This window comes from Sardina pilchardus, chromosome 15 (assembly GCF_963854185.1).
Source record: "Sardina pilchardus chromosome 15, fSarPil1.1, whole genome shotgun sequence".
Taxonomy (NCBI): domain Eukaryota; kingdom Metazoa; phylum Chordata; class Actinopteri; order Clupeiformes; family Clupeidae; genus Sardina; species Sardina pilchardus.
The window spans coordinates 3939217-3951294 of NC_085008.1; the positions used below are offsets into that span (position 1 = coordinate 3939217).

At 44.4% G+C, this 12078-nt stretch overlaps 1 protein-coding gene across 1 annotated transcript in view; it reads left to right on the forward strand.

Moving 5' to 3' along the window:
- dennd1b (DENN/MADD domain containing 1B) overlaps positions 1-12078 on the forward strand; it is a 90090-nt gene that overhangs the window by 64608 nt on the left and 13404 nt on the right. The window contains exons 14-18 of the mRNA XM_062556453.1: positions 4583-4708; positions 7712-7813; positions 10652-10742; positions 11002-11045; positions 11718-11753. Coding sequence (XP_062412437.1) covers positions 4583-4708; positions 7712-7813; positions 10652-10742; positions 11002-11045; positions 11718-11753 — 399 coding nt within the window. The remainder of the gene's footprint in view (positions 1-4582; positions 4709-7711; positions 7814-10651; positions 10743-11001; positions 11046-11717; positions 11754-12078) is intronic.

Consider the following 12078-nt stretch of genomic DNA (forward strand, 5'->3'; position numbering starts at 1 on the left):
CACACTCAGTTTCAACATCATGCCGAAAGAATCAGGTACTGTGCTAGTGAGGTGTTCAAAAGTGTACTGATTTGATGTGACTGCATGAGGTCAGTATATTTGTATATCTATTTTTCAGTTTCTGGTTTTGTTTGTATTGCTTTGCTCTTATCGATAAGATGGCTTATAATTGTTGCAATGAAGTTGTACCAGAAAATGTATCGGCAGTTTTCAATTTTCCATTTTTATATCTTCTATATTCATTGCTGTGGCAAATGGCAAACAACTTGTCATACTTGTCATTAGTGTGAATGAATACCGAAAAATGCAAAGAGTTTAGAATTATTTGCAATTGATAGATCATTTGCATTTAAAGTTATTTACTGTTTTAAATGCCAGGGTTACGCAGCCAATGTTATGCAGACATTGGCTTCATTGATGTTTCTTTCAACACGGTCATATTTAGATGCATATTTTAGAATGGCGTTTCAGAACTGTTTGCTTGGGATTGACCCATTTAACTCAATGTCCTGAACACACACACACACACACACACACACACACACACACACACACACACACACACACACACACACACACACACACACACACAATCTTACTATTGTATACTATACATTACATGCAGATTTTGGTTTAGAATCACAACAGTCAGGGGAGTATTGTTTTACCCACAGAAGTGGTTAATGAAAATAGAATATGTTACATTAGTATGCATTATGTCAATATGTCTTAAGAAAACTTAAACTTCATAATGACTTTAATTACTGAAATAAATTTTCGATTAGAATCCTTTCACTTATTTATCGTTTAAGTTCAGCGCTTGTGTGTCTGTGTGAATGTTATCTTTTTTTGGTCTCAGTCTCTTTGTATGAACACACAATGTATGCGCACAATTTGGAGTGCAACACATCAAACGAGAGCAGAAGATTTTCATAACTATTTCTTTTTTTCTTTGTAGTGCTTTTAATTGCATCCCCACGGCTTTCTTTCCCTGGACAGAATCCTTAAACAAAACATTTTTTTCTTCTTAAAGCCCATCTCAGACTTTCTCGGTGAGGGTCATATTTAGGCAGAACTCTTTGAGATCTAATGCCCCCCTCCCCCCATCATTTGTTTGTTTGGTAGCAGGGAGGAGTTGATATTTAATTATTCGTGTTGTCTCTCTCCCTCTCGCGCTCTCTGTCACAGCATAACTTTTTTTTTCAGTGCCATTTGACATTCTTAAAGGTTTTTTTTTTTTTTGTTTTTTTACTATTTTCAAAATCACAGGAGGATTGTTCCAGTGCTGCTCTACAGTGGCTGTTTATAGTTTGAGATCGCTAATTGAATCCCAGTGAGCCCACAGCTCTTGTCCATCACTTCTGAACTCAAACAAGCAAAAGTTTTTGTGTGGCAATAATATGATGGTGCTGATAACAGAGTCCTGTTTTGCTGTGTTAGTGAAGAATTGGCTAATTGAGCGCCTGTGTGGCTATTATGCGGCCCTATACACAGGATATGAAGTCGAGCCGATTATTGAGTCAGTGGACATCTCTGCTAAGCACGTTTTGATGAGCTGCTGTTTTTGTCTGCTGTGAGGTTAAAACCCTTTGGTCTTCATTCGTCTTAATGGAGCCCTCCTCTGAGAGGCCACCACCAACAGTGGGTTCCATTGATGGTAGTGATGACCACTGTGTGTAATTTGGGATGAGGTAATCAGCAGATTAACCTGTTCGCCATCAACAGGTTGTACATTAGAACAGAATTGACTGCATACTTGTTGTTGGCAACATACACCCCCGCACACGGCAAAACAAACAGGGAACACTTGTTGTCATACTGTACTCTCTGTCGTGTATCTATAAACCTTCCTTTTTTAAAAAACACACACTCTCGCACACACCCTTACAGTGATCATTGGGTGCTGGGACGAGGCGGACAGCTCCTGGCACATCCAGGCGTCTCTCCTTTCCCCCAGCGAGACCGCTGCGCACCTGCTAATTATCCTCCCCAGCTGCCCAGTTAAATGGAGATCTGTTTCTGCACGCGACCCCTCACCCCTGCTCTTTACTTTGACGCACTTCAAACCCCATCGGGGGTGGGGGGTGGCGGGGGGGGGCAGAGTTTCTGGGGGTAAGGTGGGGGTGGGGGGGTTGATTCTAATGAGGCTCCGTGTAGCAGCCCTCCACGGGCCGACAGAGTCGCGCGACGCACTTTAATCCATGGCCATCCTCCCTTGATGTAAATTGAAAAGATCACAGCTATGGGGAAAAGACCTATATTGGAAAAGGCCCCCTCTTCTTTCTCCCTCTCTCTCTGTCTCTCTCTCTCTCTACATAGATTATGAATACCATAACTCAACTGCCAGCCCTCCACCACCACCACAACCCCCCCCCCCCCCCCCTCCATATCTTCTTCCTCACTGTTACAATGCTAAAGTTATAATTGGACCCGATGGGGGGGACAGCGTCTTTGATCAGATCAGAGGCCCGGTGACTTTACACTAAAAAATGTCACTGCCAAATAGGTTTGTCACCTGTAGAGCTGAGCGGCGATCCTCTGATGCCACGGCAGCTCTCTCCTCGTTAGCGTTTCTCAAAGTATAATAGTTCATTAGCCTGACAGATCAATTACTGCTACTGGTTGCCTGATGAGGTGCATGCGCTACTATCAAAAAAGCAATTATTCATTTGAAGGTTTATTGCCATTGCTTTGCCCCCTTGCAAGCTGATAGCAGCTTGCTTTGTGTCTGTGTTTTCAGCATTATCTTTTCTGTCTGTCTCTTTATGTGTGTGTGTGTGTGTGTGTGCCATGGATCTGCCATTTTATTTGTGCGTTTTTTTTTTTTTTTTTACTCACTTTTTAAAAATAGATTTTAAATTTAAAATGATTTGTGTGTTTTGCTTTCTTTTGCAGCTGTGTTGCCAGATTTCCGTGGCATTTGGAAACAGCGACCGATCCTTTGAGTCTCATTAGACGGTCTCTTTTTTTCCTCCCAACCACACCTTTTAGATGTTGATGAGCTGAGTAAACAGCGAAACCTCTGTTTTACATCCATCTTTATTTGTCTTCTGGGCCTGGTCCCCTCTCTCTGTTCTTTTTTTCCTCCCGGTTTGCTCCCGCGCTCTCTCTCTCTCTCTTCCTCCTGTTCCTCACCCCCTCCCCATCCCTCCCCTTTTCTAGACTGACAGTTCATTTCCCTTTGATTCAAAACGGCGGAAAAAGACAGTTAAATGAATTGTTGTGGAAAATCAGTTAACGCACATCAGCATGAAATATTAATACGCCGCTGACTTTACATAAACATAAAAGCGTCTGTCGCCACATGGATATGCAGATGACACTTGTTCATTTAGCTCAGCTAAACTTTTTTCTGCTTTGTTTGATTCCTGTGAACATTTGTGATGGCAGCTTTGGGACATGGTGCAAAACTGGGAAAATGCCCAAAGGAGTCCCAAGGGAGGAAAATAAATGTGGCTGTGTGATTGAGAGGGAGAGATCTGACCACCTCCTGCCACACATTGTGCCCAGGACATCAAGCTGGGCTGATGCTCCTATCCTTTCAGTTGCTTGCTGACACTTATTGGATCTTGTCTGTTCTTAGTTAACTATTTTTACATTTTATCCGATATTAACATAAGTTGTAGAATCGCACCGCTAGCTTACTCCTGATAATCAGCTATTGACAATATTTGAGGGGGGGGGGGGGGGGGAGTCAGAGGTGGTGAATCTGTGCTCCCTCAGACTGGTCCTTTGCATTACCTCAACCTAAGTTTAGGCATCCACTTTATGGGAGATCCAACTGTGTGAAAGGATGTGATTGGAGGACTCCCACTGTCTTCCTTTTCTACTAACGCTCTCGTAAATGATGGTGTGTGTGTGTGTGTGTGTGTGTGTGTGTGTGTGTGTCCTGTGTGGTGGTGAGAATGATCTCTTTCCCCAGTAGACCCTTGAAAGGTAAAGTTAGAGTCGGCTTGTGTTTAGCAGACACTTATCCAAAGCGACAGGTTGATATAACGGTGCCTGAACTGCTTAAAACAAAGCGAAAGATGCTGCCCTCTGTCCTCCACCTGAGCGTGATCCATCCTGTTGAAGGCAGAAATGGAGACAGCGCACTGAGAAATCATTTTGATCAGTTTGCAGTATATCAGGACCTAACAGAGTTATATTAAGGAAAAGGCCGGGTGTGAGGGAGACAGAGACGAAGAGGAGGAGTAGGAGAAGAAGGAATAGGAGAGTGAGTCTGCCTCCGAATAGTCTTGTTCTCTTTTCTTTCAATCCCCACAGCCCCCATCACGCCTCTCTCTCCCCTGCCATGGCCACAATTAACTGAGCAGCAGGTGCTCCGGGCAGCATAGCAGATTCGGTAAGGGAGGGAGAGGGAGAGGGAGGGGCCCGACGGCGCCTCTTTATTCTCTCCCTTTCTCTCCTTTTTTCCCCCCTCCCCTACCTTTTCTAGGGTGACCTGTAAATGTAACACTTCACACACCGAATAGGTCCGTCACTCCCTCCACCAATTTCAGAGGTGTTAACTTTTTTCTCCCCTCTTTTTCTCTCTCCCTCTCTCCCCCTCCCTCCCTCCCTCTCCCCCTTCCCTCCCCAGGTCTCCAGTCTGAAGGGGAAGCTGAAGAAGCAGTCGACGGCGACGGGGAGTGGAGTGGCCCGGGCCTTTCTGCGCTCTCAGGCGGCCCTGTTTGGCTCCTACCGGGACGCCCTGAGATACAAACCCGTAAGCCCTTCCTCACACATCTGCATTGCAGCCTGTCACTCTACAATCTCTATTTTCTTTCTGTGCCAAAACTACTAACAGTAGCAAATATGCCTTTACACCAAGGCATTGTGGCATTTTTTTTTTAGTCGTGGCTGGTGCACTTTGAGGAACATCTCACGGAGATTTACGCTTGGCTTTGTGTAAAGAGGCTGGGGACGAAACAGAGGTTTGAATTGTGCTGAATTGAGTTGTTCTGGTCTCCCGTCCTGCTCTTTAGTTGGTGAGTGACGGGAGAACACATCCACGCCTTCACCTCTACTCCACCTGCACAATCCCTCTGCTCTTCACATCATCACTTCTTTGTTCCCCTATCGCCTGTTCAGGGCCATAGCAGTTTACATTACAACAAAGCAGCTGTCGTAAACGAAGGATTTTTTTGGAGAGAGAAAAAAAGACCAGATGAAAGACGTCCTCGGTAGAATTACCTGGTGGGCTGTTGGGTCGGACAGGGCGTTCAGCTAAAGAGCAGTAAGCAGCTGATAAAAGCGCTCGAGTGGGGGCCTGACTATCCCCGTCCAGTGGAAGAAGAGAACGAGAAGAGTCTGGCTCTCGGAAGAGAAAGTGAGACGGGCAGAGAGCAGAGGTGGGCCTGTCTGAAGCCTCTGAAATGTCAGATGCCGGACAGGCGCTTTGAAGAAGGGCCTTTCAGGCGTGCCAGCCAGCCTTTCTTCTCTGCTCCTCAAACTCCCCCAAGTGTGTTTACTCTCACACTCGGCCTTTCCTCGCGCGCTCCGTCTTCCTACAATTCGGCTGGGCTGCCCCGCAGAAAAACAAAGAGAGTTGCCCCACGATTGTCAAATATGGCCACGTTTGTTCCAGGAGTTAAGGGTAATTGCTTGAGTAGGCCAACAGAGGGAGGATGCATAATTGATGTTTTTGTTTTATTCTTTCTCTCTCTTTTGTGTGTGTGTGTGCGCGCGTGCGCGTGTGTGTGTGTGTGTGTGTGTTTGTGGGGTGGTCTATATACACAAACACTCTCTCTTGTCTCAGAGTGTGCAGAGTTGGGGCTTGCTCTGACCTCATCAGGCTCGGAGTCTAACAGCGCAACGTTTGCTGTCTCACTAGAACCATTTTGAAAGCCCAAGAGGAGTGTGGCATGAAAGGGAAAGCCAGCTGCATAGTTTTCTATCTCATCAGTTGCCAACTCCAGCAGTCATTTTTTACCACTTTTTGACACCAACTGCTTATATCATGCTATGCTATGAGTCCTGTTTTACTTGTAGAGTTAAATATAGGGCTTCTATGCCGGCATCTTGGTCAGTTCACTAAAGGCAGGCCACATCTGACAGGGCTCCCTGCCATTGAAATCCAGTTCTGCCAGTTGGATGGCTGTATATGTGTGTATTGTTGACTTCGCCATATCAATAACGTAAACACAGCTCAGCTGGAAGCCTCGCTTTATGTATTTGATATGCTCACTCCCTTTTACATGATGCAATGTTCACACACACACACACACACACACATACTCTTGTAACATGGAGAGCTGTGATGTCCATAGGCCTTGGTGAGCTGTAAATGATAAAACAGCAGGTCATTAGTAGTGAACTTGAAAAAGGTGAAAATCACAGACCACCATTGACATCAGGTCCCACATGTACACTTCTCATTCACACTCGCCAGGTTTACTTAGAACCACAGCAGTCCCCCACCACACACACACAGACAATTGCTGTCGTTTGCTCGCCTGCACCAGTATAAAAGCCTTAGCACTGTGATTTTACTTCAGGCCATAGGCTATTATTAGCATTAATGTTGTGTTTCACTTTATAGTCAGAGCATTATGCCATCAGGGTAGGGTCATGAAAGAGACTCCACTCCACTTTGTGTGGAGGTGGCTTCTAATTAGAATGGGAATGAGCTGAATGTATATTAAATCAGGAGTCACATTGACATAGCTGCTTTACTGGCTTGTTATCCATATGGCTAATTATTGTTGTGCTGTTTGATGCAGGTACTGGTTTTGAGTATGGTTGGCATTGACCTGCTATGCCTGGAATGTAACAGAAGGTGATCGTTCTGGGCTGTTTGACAGAGACCAGAAGGAACATAGCCCACTTATGTGAAGAATGTTAATTCATATAGGATGTAGCATACCGTGTGTCTGCTTTTTCATGCCATTGAGTCACCTCATTTGCATCTGAGCTAATTGGAATGATGATGTAATGGTTAGCAATGGTTGCTGACAAACAGCTGTTGCCAACCAGACACTGACTACTAGATGACAGATTACCATTGTCAAATGCCATTGTATTGACATTGAATGCAAAGATAAGTAAATTATGCAGATTATGGATGTATGTCTGCCTATTATAAAGTATGCTTTATGTCGTATAGATACTGTACACAACATGCAGTGTGTTGCTATATGTTGCATAGATACAGTCCATACATTTGCATACTCTGTACATGCATACACATGATTGACATGGGGTCCTTTCCATAATATAATCTCTCAATGTGAATTTAACCAGTTATTAGATTAGCTGAAATAAAAATAAAACCATGCCAATCTCTAGGTATGGTGAAGGGTTTGTGATGATGTGGGGCTATTTTAATTCCAATGGCCAAGGGAACTTTGTCAGGATGCATAGTATCCTGGATCCATGAAATAATTGGCTTTTGAAAATAAAAATCTGCCTACCTTTATGGGAATTTAACATAGGGGTTAAAGGGGCTTATGGACCCTGCATTTTAAGGAAGAACAGCTATCTTTTTACAATACATTATTCATTAACAAAGAAAAATGCTGTCCTTAACAGGAGGGACATTTTTAAAAGATCAATCTCAATTCCAAAATGTATTATTATTATTATTATTATTATTATTATTATTCCTCTTCTTAGTCAACTTTAGCATGTGTATGTACAGGGTATATACGCTTATGAGCACAACTGTAATCGACAAGTATCAATTAATCATCTTTTCTGTCTCTCTCATTTTCTTTGTATTGATGTACAGGGTGAACCAATCACATTCTGTGAGGAGAGTTTTGTGAACCACCGTTCCAGCACCATGCGGACATTCCTGGAGACTGCCGTCAATGCTCAGCTCTTCAAACAGGTACACAACACACACGCACACACACAGGATATTGTGAGGAATTTCAGCCTCTCTAATTAGCTAGGTGTTATGTTGGTTTCTACAGTTTTTCTTCTTCCACTGATACTTCCTTGATTAATTTGGAAATTGTAACACTTCCCTGGGTGTGTGTAGTCAATAATGACAGCAACAGGAAGGACACATGTAAATATTTATGCAAAAGTCGAAGCTATTAAATCAGATCTCTTAAATGGAAATCCATGGAGGGAATATGAAGAGTAGAGCCTGTCTGTCTGGTGGAGCTGATGGAGAGAAAGTAAGAGGGTAGTGCTCGCTAAAACTAATCTACATTCCTCCTCAGCTATAGCCTGTCCCTCCCCTGTCCATTAAGAGTCATATATCCAGTCTTCCAGTTGCGCCAAACTTCACCTCTCCTGGCATGTATACAGACCCCTCCCTCAGTTCCTCTCAAAGACACACACACACACACACACACACACACACACACACACACACACACACACACACACACACACACACCTTCAGTAGCTGTGAGATGTGTTTATCTCACCCTGCCAAGTGCAGTGCTGAAGGCCGCTGCCTTGTTCTGCACTGACCATGAACCGTGTGTGTGTGTGTGTGTGTGTGTGTGTGTGTGTGTGTGTGTGTGTGTGTGTGTGTGTGTGTGTGTGTGTGTGTGTGTGTGTGTGTGTGTGTGTGTGTGTGTGTGTGTGTGTGTGTGTGTGTGTGTGTGTGTGTTGGGGGAGGACTCCCCAAGAAAAAAATTAAATACTTTGTCAACAACCACCTGCTTTCAATCATCTTATCTATTCCAAATACTCTTGGAGAAATCTATTTGTACACATATTTCCACTTTCACACCTATACACGCACACCAGTGTGAATAAATCAACCAAAAAAACAATGCACTGATAAGGCACTGATATTATTATTATTATTATTATTTATATTAAAATAATTAACATTATCATCATCATTATTTTGTCTCTTCTGACTAACATAGGACTTGGTTAGGAGTGTTTTACCTCAATCCATGGCCAAAGTATTCTTTTTTACTTTTTCAAACCCAAGTCTCCCTTGAAAAATAGATGCAAGTAATTGCTTTTTCATGTAGCGTTTTCAATATGTTATGTTGTACATTCATTAACACCATTAGCAATCTTGATGCTTAATTATGTGGTATTTGCGATAGTATACTTCTCATAGGTAGCAAAAGAACCTTCAGTAAAATCCCTGAAGTTCAATCAGCACAACTACAATTTCTAGATGAGCACAGAAAGGAGTATCGGTTATTGTGTGTCTGTGTTTGCGTGCGTGCATGTGTGTGTGTGTCCATGTGTGTGCGTAGTAGACTGTGTACATTTCTGATTCTTAGTTACCAGTGCTATCATATATCCATTTAATGAGCAAAAGTGGGTGTGCTTAGTGGTGCTGGTCCAAAGATCTGTGTGCGTGTGCGTGCGTGCGTGCGTGTGTGTGTGTAATCTGATAGCCGATAGCTGAGTGGGGACGATAAGGGTGCGTTTGGAGATGGTGTTAATGCGCCCTGATGAGGCTGTCTAATTGGGGCCGGTCCAGCGGGCGCTTGACCCGCCCTGCTCCTCCTTCATTATGAGAGCGATAATGATGCGTCCCCCCGCCACACCCGAGCCCCGGGCCCCAGTGGCCAGCAGCACGGCCGCCCAGACCCCCAGAGATGCGCCAGCTTACACTTACAACAACACGGACCACACACCATCACACACACACACACACAAACTATGATAACCCCTCACCGTAAACACATCTACACACCATCACACACACAAACTACGATAACCCCTCACCGTACACACTTCTACACACCATCACACACACACACAAACTATGATAACCCCTCACCGTACACACATCTACACACGTTCACACACACACAAACTACGATAACCCCTCACCGTACACACTTCTACACACCATCACACACACACAAACTATGATAACCCCTCACCGTACACACATCTACACATGTTCACACACACACAAACTATGATAACCCCTCACCGTACACACATCTACACACGATCACACACACACAAACTACGATAACCCCTCACCGCACACACTTCTACACACGGTGCCAAACACGCACATGCGCTCACTGTGTGGATACAGGTACGCTCGGTTGTTATCGCAAACATGGACACCCACTCGGACATGTCTCATTTTACAACGCGGACGTATTAGTACAGGTGTCACTCAGTCAGGAGTGTCTTTCATTACACGTTTTGTATTGATAAGCCTCTGATAATGAGAGGCATAAGAGCATTTTTATGGGGGCACTCATCATTCCTGTTATTAGATTTCACATGCTACATGCTAGGGCGCTCCTGACACATGGCCCTCTTGTTAGTGGGCCGTCGCGAGGGGATTTGGGAGGAATGCGTGCAGCGTGGCCAGGTTTATCGCCCGACGCCTTGCAAGTCATAATTGGCATATTTATTACAGGAAAATTACAAGGAGAAGGATTAGGCCTTTAAAGGCAAAGGTTCTCAGCGAGGAGGGAGGAAATGAAATTTTTCGGGGGGCGAAGACGTCGCACCGCACCGCGCCGCACTCCGGTCCTCTCCGGTCCGCTCCAGTGCACCAGTGCCGCCACCGCACCTGATCCGAATTATCCCTGCTTTCCTTTCCGCTTGTTCACTTCCCGCCAACACGTCTGGAATGGCGAGTTAGCTATCTGAACACACACACACACACACACACACAGACACACACACACAAACACACCAGCCCATACTCTCCACACCCCACACTGCCCCTCCTTGTCCGAATAAGCTGTGATGTAATTTATGCTTGCAGTTCATCGACGGCAGACTGGCCAAATTAAATGCAGGCCGGGGCTTCTCCGACCTGTTTGAGGAGGAGATCACAGAGGGCGGCTTCTGTGGAAGTGAGTTGTGCTGCATACATACACACACACACACACACACACACACACACACACACACACACACACATTCACACAGATAGATCTAATATCATAGAAATCTCTGATTGTCAGATTTGTGAAGGGCACAAAAACGCACACACATGCATACTGTATATTAGCACGGTTAAACACAGTCTAGACCAACACACCTAGCCAGTGCAAAGCAGTCTCATTGCCCCATTGCATTGCCTGCTGTCTCACATATGTCCTACATTTGCAGGTAACACAAGGTCTTACCAGCAGTGGATGGTGGGTTTTTCTAAGGTGGGTTTTACATCTGCATCTCCACTTCAGTATCGTCATCACCTTTTCAGCTCAGCCATTAAGAACAAGACAATAGCCATTAAGTCAGTGGAAATGTCATAAATTGTGGCAATCAGTCATATGCTTTTTACTGTACCCAGTGTAGGGGGAAATGTGATGGCGTAACATGACTTTGGGTTGGGGGGTTTACTTGTGGCCCGGGGTTGAGACTTGGACAGCTTAGATGCAGAGATGTGGAGATGCCAGGGATTTGACGTGACAGACGTTCATATCCGAAGACGTGTCGGCCTGGCAGGAAACAACTGTGGCACGATAAATTTAACAAAAGGGGGGAAGTGTGAGACAGAGGCAGAGATGAACAAAAAAAAAAAAAAAACAGTAAAAAAAAAAAGCTCCCTCTATGCTCTGCAGTCAGCAGAAGGAATGAGCCCTCAGGAGTACATCTTCAGACATGCTGTTAAGAGTTCACATCTCTTGGCTGAAGCACGTTCATGAGAGAGGCCTCATCATCTGTTCTTCTCTTGTTTGCTTACAGATCTAATTAGGCAGATTGAAAAATTGCATATAGACCATAATAAGAAGGACAGAGAAGCATGTCATCGTCGTACTATATCTGATTTGTATTGTGTATTGTTTCCTGTTAAATTCTTTATTTGTTTTTGGTCCTTGCAGAAGGGAGGCAATTTACTCAATACAGCAGTGTTCAAGGTATGCCATCACTGTGTGTGTGTGTGTGTGTGTGTGTGTGTGTGTGTGTGTGTGTGTGTGTGTGTGTGGGGAAGGGAGAGACGGAGAGAGAGAAAGGGAGAAAGTCACATTATCGGTGAGCATCATGGCCACATATCTGCTGAACAGTATAGCACTTCATTTCCCCAAGGTTGTCATTTATACATGATGTACTGTATGTCTGCTATTCATTGGATTACTTCATATCTCCCCTTCCTTATGCTCTCTATACTATACATCCCCAGACTCACTATCACTGTATTCACAATGCTATCCCGTATTACTTTCATGTGGTTTGTGTAAAGTT